Below are 15,404 nucleotides of genomic sequence, written 5' to 3' on the forward strand. Positions count from 1 at the left end.
GACAGAACGGATCCCCAGTGCTTCAGTTTTCTGGTAAGGTTATTACTTTAGCACATCAGTTAGGGTTATCTGAGCAGGCTAAGATGGAGCAATTCATTCGTGGATTGGACTCTAACATTCGGTTCACAGTTCGTAACTTTGAACCAAGTACATATGACCGGGCTCTATCGGGAATGGGGGCCCTTCAGTGGGTAATTCGGGACCCAATCTGGTGTACAGTTCTCATATCTCTCTCTCATATCTCTTTAAAGTTTGAAGTATTAAAGTGGATTGCTAAACTCACGAAACTCAGGATACAGAAGATGGTGTGAGCATTTGTGTGACAGGATCTTCCAATACAAAGACTTTCGCTGCATATCACACCACTTGGCCCATGGCTATAAGAAGAGTCCCCATTGGCACATGCTATAGGAAGATTCAAGACACACCTCCTTCGCACTTGCAACACTCCTCAAGCAAGGCTCAAGCTCAAGCCTCAATGTGTGGGAGTGATTAGGGTTAGGTTATGTGGGAGACATACACAGAGAAGCAAGGGAGAGAGAGAGAGAGAGAGTTGTGGGGATAAGTCAACTCATGAGGCATGAGTGTGTGACTCCCCTATCACACATGTATATTGCACTAGTACACACAGTGCACTTAGTACATTAAAAGTACTAAGTGTACTATGTACTATAACTTATGGGCTTGTACACACTATAAGGGTGGGCATAACGCCTTTACCCCAACAACCTCCCACTTAAAGGCAAAGTGCCCTTAAGTAAAAGAAAAAAAAAAATCAGCATGTACATGATAATATACAAGGCCATATCAAGGCTGAAACTGGTCTCATCCAATGCCCATCAAGTGTCTGCAATGAGCAAACCGCTCCGGAGGCAAACTCTTCGTCAACAGATCAGCCGGGTTGTCATCCGTATGAATCTTAACAAGCTGAATTTGCTTGTTCTCTATCACCTCTCTGATGAAGTGATACTTCACATCCACATGCTTCGTCTTTGCATGAAAGATAGGATTCTTTGCACTCTGACTGTCACAATGCAACAATGGAATATCCCCTGTATAACCCAAATCAACCACTAACCGAGATAGCCATAATGCCTCCTTGCAAGCCTTTGTGGCTGCAATATACTCGGCCTCTGTAGTAGATAAGGCTGTGCACTTTTGCATCCTGGATATCCATGACACAGCACCTCCTGTGAATGTAAATACATAACCGGTAGTAGACTTCCGGTTATCTGGATGACCGGCATAATCCGAATCTGTGTAACCATGCACTAATGCATCCTGTTTGCCAAAACATATGCACATATCCTGTGTGCCCTTCAGGTATCTCATGACACCTTTCACTGCTTCCCAATGCTTCTTGCCAGGGTTGGCCATGTATCTAGAAACCACTCCCACTGCAAATGCAATGTCCGGCCTAGTAGCAACCATGGCATACATGAGACTGCCACAAGCTGAAGCATACGGAACCTTGGCCATATCAGCCCTGTCTCTATCCGACTGTGGGCTGTCCATAGCACTGAGTTTCACATATGGAGGCAAAGGAGTACTAGTCTTCTTCCCCCCGTCCATATTGAACCTCTGCAAGACTTTGCCAATGTATTCCTTCTGAGACAAATACAACACATGCTGATTTCTGTCCCGAAGTATCCGCATACCCAAGATGTGATTTGCATCACCCAAATCCTTCATATCAAAGGTCTGATGCAGTCTCTGCTTCAAGGTATCCATCTCCTTACGAGATTTCCCGGCAATCAACATATCATCAACATACAAGATGAGGATTAATAGACTGCCATCCAAAGCTTTCTTGGTGTACAAGCAGTGATCTATGTCACTTCTCCTGAATTTCTGAGATTTCATGAATGTATCAAATTTATGATACCATTCTCTTGGTGCCTGTTTGAGCCCATAAAGACTCTTTTTCAGCTTGCATACAAGCTTCTCCTTTCCACTCACTGCATAACCCTCTGGCTGCTGCATATATATCTCCTCATGGAGATCACCGTGAAGAAAAGCAGTCTTCACATCCATCTGAATTAAGTCCAGATCATCATGCGCAACCAAAGCCAACACAGCTCTAAGTGTGGTCATTTTGACCACTGGAGAGAAGATCTCATCAAAGTCCACACCATATTCCTGCTTGAAGCCCTTAGCCACTAACCTGGCTTTGTATCTTGGCTTTGCATCTGGTGCAACTTTGAGCCTGTATACCCACTTGCATGGCAAAACCTTCTTGCCTGCAGGCAAATGCACCAACTTCCATGTTCCATTTTTGTGCAGAGAATCCATCTCTGACTTCATGGCACGCTCCCATAGAGCCTTTTCTGCCCTCTGCAAAGCCTCTTTATAACATGAGGGCTCCCCACAGTCAGTAAGCATCAAGTAGTCAACCCCTGGAACAAACCTGTCAGGGGCTTTGGAGGGTCTTGTGGACCTCCATACCCAATGACCATCATTTGCAGGTTGCTGTCCAGCCTGCATATCACCCATTGGTGGCTCCTGTTCCATGCCATAAGGCTGAAAAATCATGCCCGGTATCTCCTCTAACTGTGGTATATCCATAGGGATATCTTCTGCCATCTCTGGCTGTCCATTTGGACCATTTTCAGCACCATTTAAGGGCTGGTTTTCTTGCTGTAATGGCTGATTTACAGCCCTTTGTTGTTGTCCATGATGTCCATCATCATCAAAGATGACTCTGCCAGGCTCCTGTTGCCTTGCAGGCTCCTTATACATGCATGTTTCATCAAAAATGACATCATTGCTGCGTATGATCTTTCTATTCATGGGATCCCAAAGTCTATACCCCATTTCACCTCTGTCACCATATCCTAGGAATATGCATTTGTGAGACTTAGGATCAAGTTTGGTGCGCATTTCCCTGCGCATGTGCACGTACGCAACGCAACCAAACACTCTCAAGTGCTTGTATGACGGAGGCTTCCCTGTTCATACTTCTTCTGGCACTTTCCCACCAAGCCTCGTGTTAGGTGACCTATTTATAAGGTGAACGGCTGTCATAACAGCTTCAGCCCAAAAACCATGAGGTAATGCAGCATGTGACAACATAGAACGGACCTTCTCCTGTATGGTCCTGTTTATCCCCTCTGCTGTCCCGTTTTGTGGAGGATCATAAGGAGTAGAGAGCTCCCTCTTGATGCCTTTAGCATCACAAAAGTCCTGAAACTGTTTGGACATATACTCTCCACCATTGTCGGAACGCAAAGCTTTCAGTGTTTTGCCAGTTTGATTCTCAACAAGAGCAACAAACTTCTGAAACAGTGAGAATGTATCACTCTTCAAACGAAGAGGATAGACCCACACCTTGCGTGTGGCATCATCTATAAAAGACACAAAATATTTTGCCCCTCCCAAAGAAAGCTGAGGCATCTCACATACATCTGTATGCACAAGCTCTAACTGAGCATCTTTCTGTCCAAGAGCTTTCTTGTGGGGGCACTGTAGTTGCCTACCATATATACAATGCTCACAAAACTGAAAACTTGAAAACTTTAGAGAAGGCAAGTAACCAAAACGAGACAATTGCTCCATTCCCTTGACACTCATGTGTCCCAACCGGCTATGCCACATAGAGATTTCCGGCAGCTCGGTTGCATTTACATTAGCATGGTGACAAACACCTGCATGCATAAAGTAAAGAGTGTCCACCTTAGAGCCTCTGGCAACAACCAGTGAGCCCTTACTAATTTTCCACTTTCCACTACCAAATGTGGTAACATAATCAGCATCATCAAGCTGTCCAGTAGAAAGCAGATTCTTCTTGATCTCAGGCACATGCCTGGGCCCCTGACATCATGGAGCATAAGCTGTGAGCCATCTGAAAACACAAGCCTCACATCACCTCTGCCAAGTATCTTGCATGCATGGTTATCACCCAAATAAACCACTCCTTCATTGCCAGCAGTATACCTGACAAACAAGTCTCTGCAACCTGTGACATGAAAGGAGGCACCTGAATCAATGATCCATGAGTGCATACCATGACCACCTGTAAGAAGTGAATGGGCATCAAGTGAAGAAGTAAATAGGACCTCATCCTCACTGCCACCTGCATGTGACACATTGATTTCTTCAATCTTGACTCCACTTTTGCCCTTTGGCTTTACATCTTTGGCTTCATCTTTCTCTTTGTCTTTGCCTTTTCCCTTTTCTTTTTGATCATTTTTCCATTTGTAGCATTGCTTTTTAATGTGTCCCTTCTTGTCACAATAATGGTATTCCAAATCCTTTTTGGAGCGAGACTTGCTCCTTCCCCGTTCTTGGCTTTTTCCCCTTTGTTGGGATCTCCCACGTGCATTCATTGCATTGGACTTTCCAACAGAGTTGTTTTTCCTGTTCATCTCTTCTTGAAGAAGAGCACCCTCAACATCTGCATATGACAACATAGCATGGGAATTGCTAGTGGCTGTCCTGAATGTGTCCCAACTCTCTGGCAAAGTGCATAACAGAAAAGTGGCTTTGAACTCATCGTCCATTGCCAACTTTTGATTAATGACTTGGCTGACAATACCATTAAACTCATTTAGATGGGCTGTCATAGACGCCCCTTCCTTCATCTGAAGACCTATGAGTTTCTTCAACCAATACACTTTGCTTGAGGCACTTTGTTGGGCATACAAGTCCTGCAATCTCTGCCACATTCCCCAAGCTGTCTTCTCTTCACGAATGCTGAAAAGTAATGAGTCTGACACAGACAACATGATAGTAGATCTTGCCAGCTCATCCATATCTTTCCACTCTTCAGCAGTAAGAGAAGCGGGCATCACACCCTTTTCTTTGATAGGCTTGTGCTGCTTTTTCTGGAGCAACACATTGTAGCACTGGGTTTGCCAAATATCATAATTATGTGAGCCTTCAAGCTTCTTGATGTGAAGCAATGAAGAGCTCTCACCTGTGGTTGCCATAGCAAAATGCAACCTGTCAATGCCTGACTCCCTGCAAAATGTGCAAACACTGCACCAAAAGCACACAAAGTGCTCACAGTTTTTCTCCCAAGCTTTATCTCCCACTGCGGAAGCACGAATGCAACTTTTCTCCCACTTTATGTGATGAAATCACCAAAATCTGGTTGCTGCAGATTTTGGACAGCACCTTAAATGTGCTTTGTTGCCCTTCCAAAGTACTGTACAGCAGTACCAAGTGCTCACCAATGATATACCAAACCTGTACCGGCAAGTACAGCAGTACCAAGTGCTCACCAATGATGTACCAAACCTGTACCGGCAAGTACAGCAGCTGAAATTGAGCCTTTTGGTCACTCAAAACAGTGTACAGCCATGCCAAAACTTGCACAAAGCTGTGCCAAATCTGTACCAGCAGGTACAGTAGCAATAAATGCTCTCCTGGCTGTCCAAATGAGTAAAAATCAGACTTTTACAGTCCCGAACACTGCATACAACAGTCCCGAACAGAAATTGGGCAAAAGCCCCTTGACTGCAAGCTGTTTTTTGAGGATTCAAGGCATAAATGTCTTGCCTGCTGCTTTGCCAAGCTCAACAAGCATACGAACTTGAAAAGCCCCTTGATTTAAGATCAATTGCTGAACATACGTGGTACATTGACGCACATGAAGGCATCCAGAGTGTTCACGATGCTTCCCCTTGGCCACATATACATCCAATACATGAAACCCCCTTGATTTACAGGCACATTGAGTGCTTGTAAGGAATCAACACATTATCCACAGCATCAAATGCGATTGCCTGCATGCAAATCAACTAAATCGGCACAAAAGCCCCTTGATTTGCACTGCAATTTGCTGCAATTTTGCCCAAATGTGCGATTTCTCACATCATACAGCATGTATGAGTGCTTAATTGCACAATTACATCAAAAGCCCCAAATTTCGACATCCAATTTCTTGCAAATTGATCCTGATTGTGACCAATGTCCTGCAAATTGATCCTGATTGTGACCAATGTCACCCAATTTTGCCAATTTTGCTCAAAATTGAGCAATTCGACACCTGTATCTGCTCAATTGTTGATTGTACGTGCTCAATTGCAAATCCCAAAAAAAAATTGAGGAAAATACCTTGTAATTTTTTGATTTTTCTTCAATTTGCAGGCTGAATTTTGTTGTTGCAGGAAAAGAGGGTGATGATGCTGCTGCTGTTCTGTGCAGGTGGGAGCTCCTTGCTGGGAACGATGCCTAAGAAGGCACGGGCTTCAGGACTGCTCGTCTTGTGATTTGCTACGGGTAGCTCCAGGAGTGACTTGCTCTGATACCAGTTGTGTGGGAGTGATTAGGGTTAGGTTATGTCACAGAGAAGCAAGGGAGAGAGAGAGAGAGAGAGAGAGAGAGTTGTGGGGATAAGTCAACTCATGAGGCATGAGTGTGTGACTCCCTTATCACACATGTATATTGCACTAGTACACATAGTGCACTTAGTACATTAAAAGTACTAAGTGTACTATGTACTATAACTTATGGGCTTGTACACACTATAAGGGTGGGCATAACGCCTTTACCCCAACACTCAAGGCTCAAGGCTCCTCAACTTTCAAGGCTCAAGTGGGAAGGTCATTGGCTCAACACTCCTCGAGTCTCAAGACTCAAGTGGGCATTGGGCAAGGCTCAAGTGACAAGCTCTCCTCAAGTGGCATTGGGTAAGTTGTAATTTCAAGTTGTCACTTGTAGTCTTGTTGCTCTCCTACACTCACCTCTTGCTCTAGCCTCTCCATTGGCAAGCGCACAGCACACACACACACACACACTCACCTCTTGCTCTCCTACACTCTCTCTCTCCTACTTTCACCTCTTGCTTTAGCCTCTCCATTGGCAAGCGCGCGCGCGCGCACACACACACACACACACACACTCACGTCTTGCTTTAGCCTCTCCTACATCTCTCTCCTACACTCACCTCCATTGCTCAAGCCTCCTTGGCACTTGCCTCCGTGCGATCTTCATCGCGACCATCCCCCGCACCTCGTTCCGGCGGTGCTAATATGAATAGAGGAAGGAGAACCGAAGGTTGGTCTTGGTGGGAAGAGGTCAACTCCGATCATCCCGGAAGTGGAGGAGACTCTCGCCCATCGGCGTGCAAGCTATGTCCATATAGGCGAACAGGTGGGGCGGATAAAGTAAGAGCTCACCTCTTGCAGGAGCCCGGTCATGAGGTCCGATTTTGTGATCAGGTCACACCGGAGACGAGGAGGGGGCTTCTTGAACACGTTGCTGCACATGAGGCCTTGCTTTCAAGGAGGAGAGTGCCGCAGGAAACCGTGGATCCCGCAACACTAGTGAGGCCATCCGAAGGTTCGGCATCCCCATGTGCATCCACTTCATCGGCACCCGCGGCCGCATCACCCGCCCCACAAGAACGGGCCCCAACACCATCCTTTTCCATGCCCACCGCATTCACACACTCACGCTGGCAAAGTACTCTTGAAGGTAGTTGGGACCCCAAGAAGAAGGAAGAGGTGGATATGGCCATAGCCCGCTTCTTTCACGACCACATTGCTTTCCATGCTACCAGGTAATCAAGAATTAAGATGTCTAGCTTAAGATCTATCATTTTACAATGTTCCGCTTACAAGTTACTTGAACTTTGAACTTTGAAGTTGATCGGTTATTAAATTATTCATTTTTTGTGGATAGATCGCACTACTTCAAGGTCATGGTGAAGAAGATAGGGGAGTATGGTCCAAACTATACGCCCCCATCATCGGAGTCTTTGCGCACCACATTGCCAGAGAAGGAGAAGAAGCTTGTGGAGCAAGCAACAGAAAACACGAAGCGTCAATGGGCAAGGAATGGAGTGTCCGTGATAGCCGATGGATGGAGTGATACGCGGAAGAGGTCCATCCATGACCTTGTCGCATATTCCCGCGGTGAGATGTACTTCATCGCCTCGCATGATGCTTCCGGGATCAGGAAGAGTGCTGATGTGCTAGCAACAGAGTGGGCTCTTGGCATAGAGATCATTGGCCCAGACCTAGTTGTGGGCTTTGTTGCTGATGGGGAGGCTTCAAACAGGGCAGCCGGAGCGATCATCTGAGAGCATGTACCCCAACATCACCGTGTCATTTTGCATGGCACATTGCTGAAATAATCTCTTGAAGGATATTGGGGACTTGCCATGGATCCGCCCGATCATCCAAGTGGGCAACCAAATAGTGACATTTGTCACAAACCATCAGTTTGTACGCCATGACTTCTCCAAAAAATCCACCCGTCAGCTCCTCAAATTCTCAGATACGAGGTTTGCCTACAACTTCTTGATGCTCCACCGATTGAAAGAGTGTAGTGGTGCATTGAGACAGTTGTTCATTAGTGACGAGTTCACTTCTTCACTAGTGGCTTCCACTGAGAGAGGAGCTCTATGCAAGGAAAAAGCAGAGACCCCTAATTTTTGGGAAAAAGTGAAGCGCATTGATGCTATGGTTCAACCTATTGTCCACTTGATGAGGCTTGTGGATGGTATGAAGCCATGCATCGGCAAGGTATATGAGGCTATGGACAGCATGATAGAGAAGCTGAGGTATTTGGAGCCAGATGAGGACAGGTATGAGAAGATCCGTGCCCTATGTGTGCGTAGGTGGAACTCCTACTCCTCTCCTTTGCATGTAGCAGCCCATGTGGTGGACCCTGAGTTTCAGGGGAAAGGGTAAGAAAGTGATGCATAGGTGAGCAAGCTATGGTGACTTGTCTTGACTCGACTTGTGCTTGACCCAAATGTTAGGCGGAAGATCCGTGACCAGTTGTCCAGGTATAGGAGCTTTCAGGGCTCTTATGGAGACATGGATGCACAAGATGATCGCTTCAAAGTTGGGCTGCTTTGTGGTGGGAAGATTTTGGTTCGGATGAACTTGAGCTTCAGCATCTAGCCATCCGCATTCTCAGCCAGGCAATGAGTTCGTCTTGCCTAGAGCAACTTTGGAGCTCATACAGTCACATTGCATCGAAGAAGAGGAACCGTTTTGGGGTGGAACGGGCAAATGATCTAGTCTTTGTGAGTGCAAACTTGCGAATGCTTTGCAAGAGTGCAACAGCAAAGGCTGATGCATTAACTGAGTGGGAGATGTCTGAGGATGATGAGGAGTTGGAGGAGCAAGTGGAGGACATCTCTATGGAGCCTGCAAGCATTGCAGGGACCCATGATCGTGAGGCTAGCACTTCACATGCCCCTTGAGGCTTTTTGACATTTGTACTACTCTAGTGATAGTCTCTTTTTTGTATGCCACTTACGTGGTTAGTGAAAGATTGCACAGAGCGGAAGCAAAAGGGCACTAGAGTGTGCTGAATAGAGAAGAAGAAGAAGAAGAATATATTATCGTCCTCGGGAGGCCGAAAAACGGCGTATGGGACTCCCACGAAAGTAAGTACAAAAGCTGTAAACAAAGCCGCCTCCTTTCAAGAGAGAGAGAGAGAGAGAGAGAGAGAGAGAGAGAGAGAGAGAGAGATATGGAGCAACTATGCTGAATATACTGAAGCAAAGCAGTCCCAAGCAAGAGACACAAGTAGTCTCATAAGTGACGGAGCAAAAGATGTACAAGACAAGATGATAAAAGTGAGAGGCCAGTCCCACTTATTTATAGGTGGGGAGGGTTGGCCGATTGGGACAATACCATACGAGTTGGGAAAAATCCTAGAAAATATGTAAAATAGGGGTGGCTAGCCCACAATCAAGGGCCATGCAAAAGGGACCAAAAGGACACCAAAAATGGGCAGAAATTGGGGATGAATGTGCTAAGACCCCATCTCAACATCAGATGCTGAACAAAATCCGAGAAGCCGAAGAAGTCATCCTCTGTCAAAGACAAAAGAATGCAGCAACAACAGGTACCAGGAAAGCTCCACAGCAACTCAGCTACAAAAGCAACAGAACAAGCTGCCAGGTACACTGCTCCTCTAGAAGAAAACAACCATGTAGGCTGCGTCATGCTGCTCAAAATATCGGTGCCAAACCCAAATATAAACACAGTGCCACAGAAAGCCCTAGAAGCATGTAGCTCTAAGAAGATAATACCCTCAAAAGAAAGAGTCCATCTGCTCCAGCTTTGTACCAAGAGTAGCCCAATGCTGTACAATAGCACCCTCCCCTCGAAGGTCGGCATCGCCGGATGTAAGAACTCAATTGCCCCCTCTGAAAACTGATGTCGGGACTCCATAGGCCCAACCAAAATCCAAATCCCAATCCTTCAGGCCGTGGAAGTACCACTGTGCCCTAGGCACGGTCACGGACACACTTGACGACAATCCAAAATCCTCACACAGAGTAAGGGAAATAGGAACATTCACAATAGTGGTAACTGAAGTAGTAGTAGCCTCCTCAATAGCATCACACAGCGTAGAAGCAAGCTCCTCCATAGAAGGCAAAGGGACCAGCAACACATCTTGGTCACTGGTTGACGAAGAAAGAGTCGGAGGCGAAGAAATAGGAGACAAATCCCCCTCAAAAGCTGTGAGCAAAGATAGCCCACTATCTTCCTCAAAAACATTACCAAATATATCATCCTGGCAAGGAGAAGTATGCACAGAAACTGAAGGCAAGGCAACAGGAGAAACAAACTCCTCAGATGCAGTGAGCAAAACTAGCCCAATATCCTTCGTTGCAGGAACATCTCCAAAAGAAGTATCCACAAGATCACTGGTTGCATAGCACCCAGAAATAGAAACCATCTGTCGATCACTGGTATCACCATACAGGTCACAAAGCAACTGCCACACATAGAAAGTAGAAGCATCATTAGGAGCATAGAACTGAATCCTGACAATTCAAGAGGAGAAAGCCATAGATCTGTCCGTTAGTCTTCCTCCACCGACACACATCCTCCGCAGAGACAAGGTCCGGCAAGCATCCATTCTTGTACGAGAGAAACTCCATAAAACCATACTCCCTGAGAATAGAAGTAACCTGCAACTCCATGACTGAAAGTTACCACCATCCAACTTGTCTGCCTCATCAAGGAAATAACAAGAAAGTGGTGTGGGCGCCAAATCTGAAGCTATCATCATTGATCCAATCAATAGGACCAAACCTCATAAGGTAAAAAAAACTGTCCAAAACAGAAAACGCTGATGTAGGTCCTTTCCTCCCACCAAAACGCAGCCCTAAGAGGCTGGACAGCACCCGAAAATTCCTCCTGTAGCAAAAAACGCAGAAGCTTCTGTCGACTGCACCTCCAACCTTGAGGTCACCAGAAGAGGGAAGTAAAAAATGCAGATTTGATATAGAGAGGAAAGGCAGCCACACAGGGCTTGGGAATATGCTGTAAGAGGGTGAAAGAGGGAAAGGCATCAACAAGGACAGTAGCTTGGGCTCTCCTTAAAAAAAAACGCACAATCTCAAAAGAAGAAGTGTCCTCCACAGGTACCAAGGGTGTCACCAAAGCCCGAAACACCACAAACCCCCTTTGCAAAGGGAATGACCACCGGAGAGGAAAACGCAGCCAAAAAGGGGCTGCTGTCCTGAAAAAACAGGCTGCCTAGATCCAAACTCCAAGTAGGAAAGAAACGTGATGAAAAGCTACCTTCTGGCTGCAAGCGATGAATCCAAACTGAAGGAGATCCAACCAGCAGAAGCTGTCCACAAAACGCAGCAAGAAGAAGGCTGCAAATCTGCGAAAAACGCAGAGGGTAAGGGGCTGGAAATAGGGCTAAATCTGGGGCAGCAGATGGAATCGCTGAACCGGGAGCGATGATACCATGAAAGAGTGCACAGAGCGGAAGCAAAAGGGCACTAGAGTGTGCTGAATAGAGAGTGCAAGAGAGAGAGTGATATGGAGCAACTATGCTGAATATACTGAAGCAAAACAGTCCCAAAGAGACACAAGTAGTCTCATAAGTGAGGGAGCAAAAGATGTACAAGACAAGATGATAAAAGTGAGAGGCTAGCCCCACCTATTTATAGGTGGGGAGGGCTGGCCGACTGGAGGTGAATAGCTGGCTGACTGGGAAAATACCATACGGGCTGGGAAAAATTCCAGAAAAATATGTAAAATAGGGGTGGCCAGCCCACAATCAAGGGGCATGCAAAAGGGACCAACAGGACACTAGAAATGGGCAAAAACTGGGGATGAATGTGCTAACAGTTAGGGCCTAGATCTTTGCCCTTGTCTTTTGCTTTAGCCTTTGGCACTTGGGTCTTGGGTTCCCGATCTCCTTTTTTGTAACACCCATTTTTTTGCTACTATGACTTAATATTGATGCTTTGGAAGTGTAAACTGACTTTGTTTTAGTATTGTTAAGTTTCTTGAACGAGTGCTTACTTAAAATTGCATATTTTGTATGCTGTCCCCCGTTCCCCGTCCCGGTTCCCAGGAATCCCCGTCCCCGTCCCCGTTCCCCGTTACGTTCCCTGTCCCCGTTCCCCGTCCCATGTTACTATGCCTTTGTTCTCTCACCTTCGCATTTCGATAGTGCTAGTCCCATCCCCAACCACTGATCATTGGATTCTTGGTTCGAGCCAGAGATGGGAGATTTGTAGCAGCATTGTCGCATGGTCTATATGGAGAGCTCGATGTAGCAAACCCATCGAAGGCACCCACACCCCACCAACAGAGTCCATCAAGAGCATTTGGCTTGACATCATTCATACCCTCTGCGGCCTGTGGGGGAAGCTTTAGGGTGGTTCTGACCGTATGCGGAAGCGTCAGGAAGCCTTCCTGAGGCTCTGGTGACCTGGTCCATTTCTCACAGATAGTGGTGGTGAGCGCACTTGGCACTATAGACCACCTGTGTGGTTATTCCACCCCCCACCCATTGTCTGAGATAGCCTTCTCATAGAGCGGCAAGCCAAGGGAGAAGTACACTCTTCCCCCTTTGATCCTCGTTCCGTACATGGAGGTGAGTTTGTACTTAGTCTTTTAAGGGTGTGTTTTGGTAACTAATAGAATGATCTTGTTTCCGGGGAAAAAAAAAGGACCATGCAGGATGCCAATGAATTTGTTTGCTGCCTGAGACTTTGGCCTGCAAACACTATCTCCTTCACTTGTGAGTGACTTTCGATTTGCCTATTTATAGTTAACTTTAAGGCTGGTCCGCTGGCTTTTGCTGATCAGTCAGTTAGCCACATCCACGACTATAACAGTACAAAAAGGCTGTCCAAACCTGTCCTGCTGACCGTGGGTGTCTGGTTGTCCACTGTCCGTCTCCCCAACTCCAGTAGAAACACTTGTCCAGGTGCGGGCATGCACATGACACCAAAAGGATTTTTTTCTATGTTCGCAGCCTCACTCTTTCAGCTCAGTGGACAAGTTAATTTTTAGTAGATCTAATTTAGATTTTGTGTAGATATGTAAGCTCTGTTCAAATCAGCCGTCTACAGCAGATTAGGTTGAAAGAATAAGTGTTTCCATTGTCATTTCTCTTTCGTGTTTTTGCCTTGGCGGTGTATTCTGACTTTTGCATGTTTAGTGCACCTTTACGCCAGGGTTCCACTCCTGAGTGAAGGTTGAGAGTCCATTGGACTGTGTATGGAGTCCACAATAGGGTTTATTTTCATGTTTAGTCACTTATGTATGCATGGAATAGCAGTTTGGGCTTATAAGCATCATAAAACATAACATGATGGAGCCAAAAAATAAGATTCTGTTGTTACATGATAAGAAATATAATCTGATAAATAAGTGAAGAAACCTATTGTGGGTCATTGCACATAATTAAAGTAGACTTTCACAAGAATTTAAGGTCTAAGATGTGTGACTTTTATGACCACTTATGTGGTTCACCAAACTTTGTGACTGACCCTAATTGGAATGCAAGTGAACAGACTTGCCATCAAAAACAGAGCTTATTTTGTGACCGAGTGATGTTTGTTTTTAAGAACCACTTTTTACCCACAGGTTGGCTGTCCTGGTCGTGCTGAATGCATGCAACCCCTTCTCACAATATTGATTGGCAACTAAGTTTCAGTTGCCTCAAAAGTCCTGTTTTGCTTGAGAAAGCTAACTGCTGAGTCCAAGTGCTGCAATTTGTCCTGCATGTGCATGCACAGAGCTGCTTCTCTCAAGCAGATATCTGGTCGTGCCTTCAAAACACAGAGAAGCTTACACATAATGTTTTGTTGAGCAATAATATGTAGCCTTCTTTCTAACCGCATAAAGTTTCTACATCAACGAAATTTGGGTAAAAATAGTCTAGTTTTAAATAAATTATCTGGTTTTTGAATCTATACATGAGGTGTCCCTATGCTGTTGTTGCCTTGCTGGATGTTTTTTTCTTGGTTGTTCTTTTTCTGTGAACATGCTGTTACTCATTTAAAATGTTAACCTTCATCTGACTTTGTGAGTAAAGAGACTTTTTGTGCTGATGTACTAGGTTGAAGGTGTCATAAGGCAGCTTACAGCTGCTGGCGATCATGAGAGAATAGCAGCGGTCATCAATGTGCTGACAAACGACTTTGCATTGTCTCCTCAGGCAAATCATCGGAAGGTGTCTATGGTTTTTTGGGAGATTAGCTGTGTTCTTAAGATTATATGCCAGCAAATCGTTTAGAAAAGGAGGCTTGAGAAATTGTGCTTATGTTTGCATAGGAACTCTCAAGGCCTTCAACTATGAAAGGAGAGTAGAACAGCGAGCTCAGCATTATGTTTGCTAGTCTTTGTTCTCTTTGTCCAAGTGAAGGAACAATCAGGGTAATGGGTAGCGCATGGCAATTGATCATGTTTAATGCTTTTTGCTTTACAGGGCGGGTTGATCGGTCTAGCTGCGGCCACTGTTGGTTTGGCAGGGGAAGCTGCACAACATCTTGAAGTATGTTTCGATTTGGAATTTCTTTTTTTTAAAACTCTGTGCTCATGAGCTTTGCATGTCACCACAATGCTAAAAGTTTATGAGCTCTGGTTGATGCATCCAATATGGGGCCTTCAAAGGATGTTCTCAATTGAATGGTTATCCTGTTTAGGAGGCAAGTCTGATGGTTAGTGTTGGATGGTTTTTTTTTTCTATGAGCTCTGGTTGATGCATCCAATATGGGGTCGTCAAAGGATGTTCCCAATTGGATGGCTATTGTGACACCCCTCACTGTAGGTACACATGGTTATTGTGACACACCCTACTGTAGGTACATGTGGCTGGCCTAAAGGAATCAGGCAGCAGGTGTGGGAGCAGGCGGGCCAGCGCAGGTGCCACATGGCACTGCCATGTGGCGTTCAGTCAGTGGACAACAGGTCAGCCAGCCCATATGAGGTCGTGGGCAGCCCTGTAAACAGGCCGGCAACTAATTAACAGGCCGACCAGCATGAGCAGGTGCTATATATTCGAAGATGGGAGAATCATCATTTCCATTTGCATTCTCCTAGCGATTGGACTCTATAGGGCGTTCCCTGCCGTACGGGATGGCCAAGGGAGATATTCAGTAGTCGTGGGCTGTAAATTGACATCTTCAATCTCAACCATCCCTTGTACTTGAATGCCAGTTGTAACACTTCTTT

The 15,404-nt window shown here is 45.7% G+C and overlaps 1 protein-coding gene across 10 annotated transcripts in view; it reads left to right on the forward strand.

The window, feature by feature from the left end:
• LOC147609083 (protein VAC14 homolog) overlaps positions 1-15,404 on the forward strand; it is a 110,399-nt gene that overhangs the window by 27,865 nt on the left and 67,130 nt on the right. For 8 of the 10 annotated variants that reach the window (XR_015264300.1, XR_015264301.1, XM_086788119.1 and 5 more), the window contains exons 2-3: positions 14,290-14,403; positions 14,659-14,724. Coding sequence is in view for 8 of the 10 variants with exons in the window: in XM_086788119.1 (XP_086644245.1) it covers positions 14,290-14,403; positions 14,659-14,724 (180 nt within the window). In the remaining 2 variants the exon portion in view is untranslated. The remainder of the gene's footprint in view (positions 1-14,289; positions 14,404-14,658; positions 14,725-15,404) is intronic. The other 2 variants (XM_086788118.1, XM_086788121.1) reach the window with 1 other exon arrangement.

Source organism: Cibotium barometz, chromosome 52 (assembly GCF_041138505.1).
Source record: "Cibotium barometz isolate CiBa-2024 chromosome 52, ASM4113850v1, whole genome shotgun sequence".
NCBI classification, from domain to species: Eukaryota; Viridiplantae; Streptophyta; class Polypodiopsida; order Cyatheales; family Cibotiaceae; genus Cibotium; species Cibotium barometz.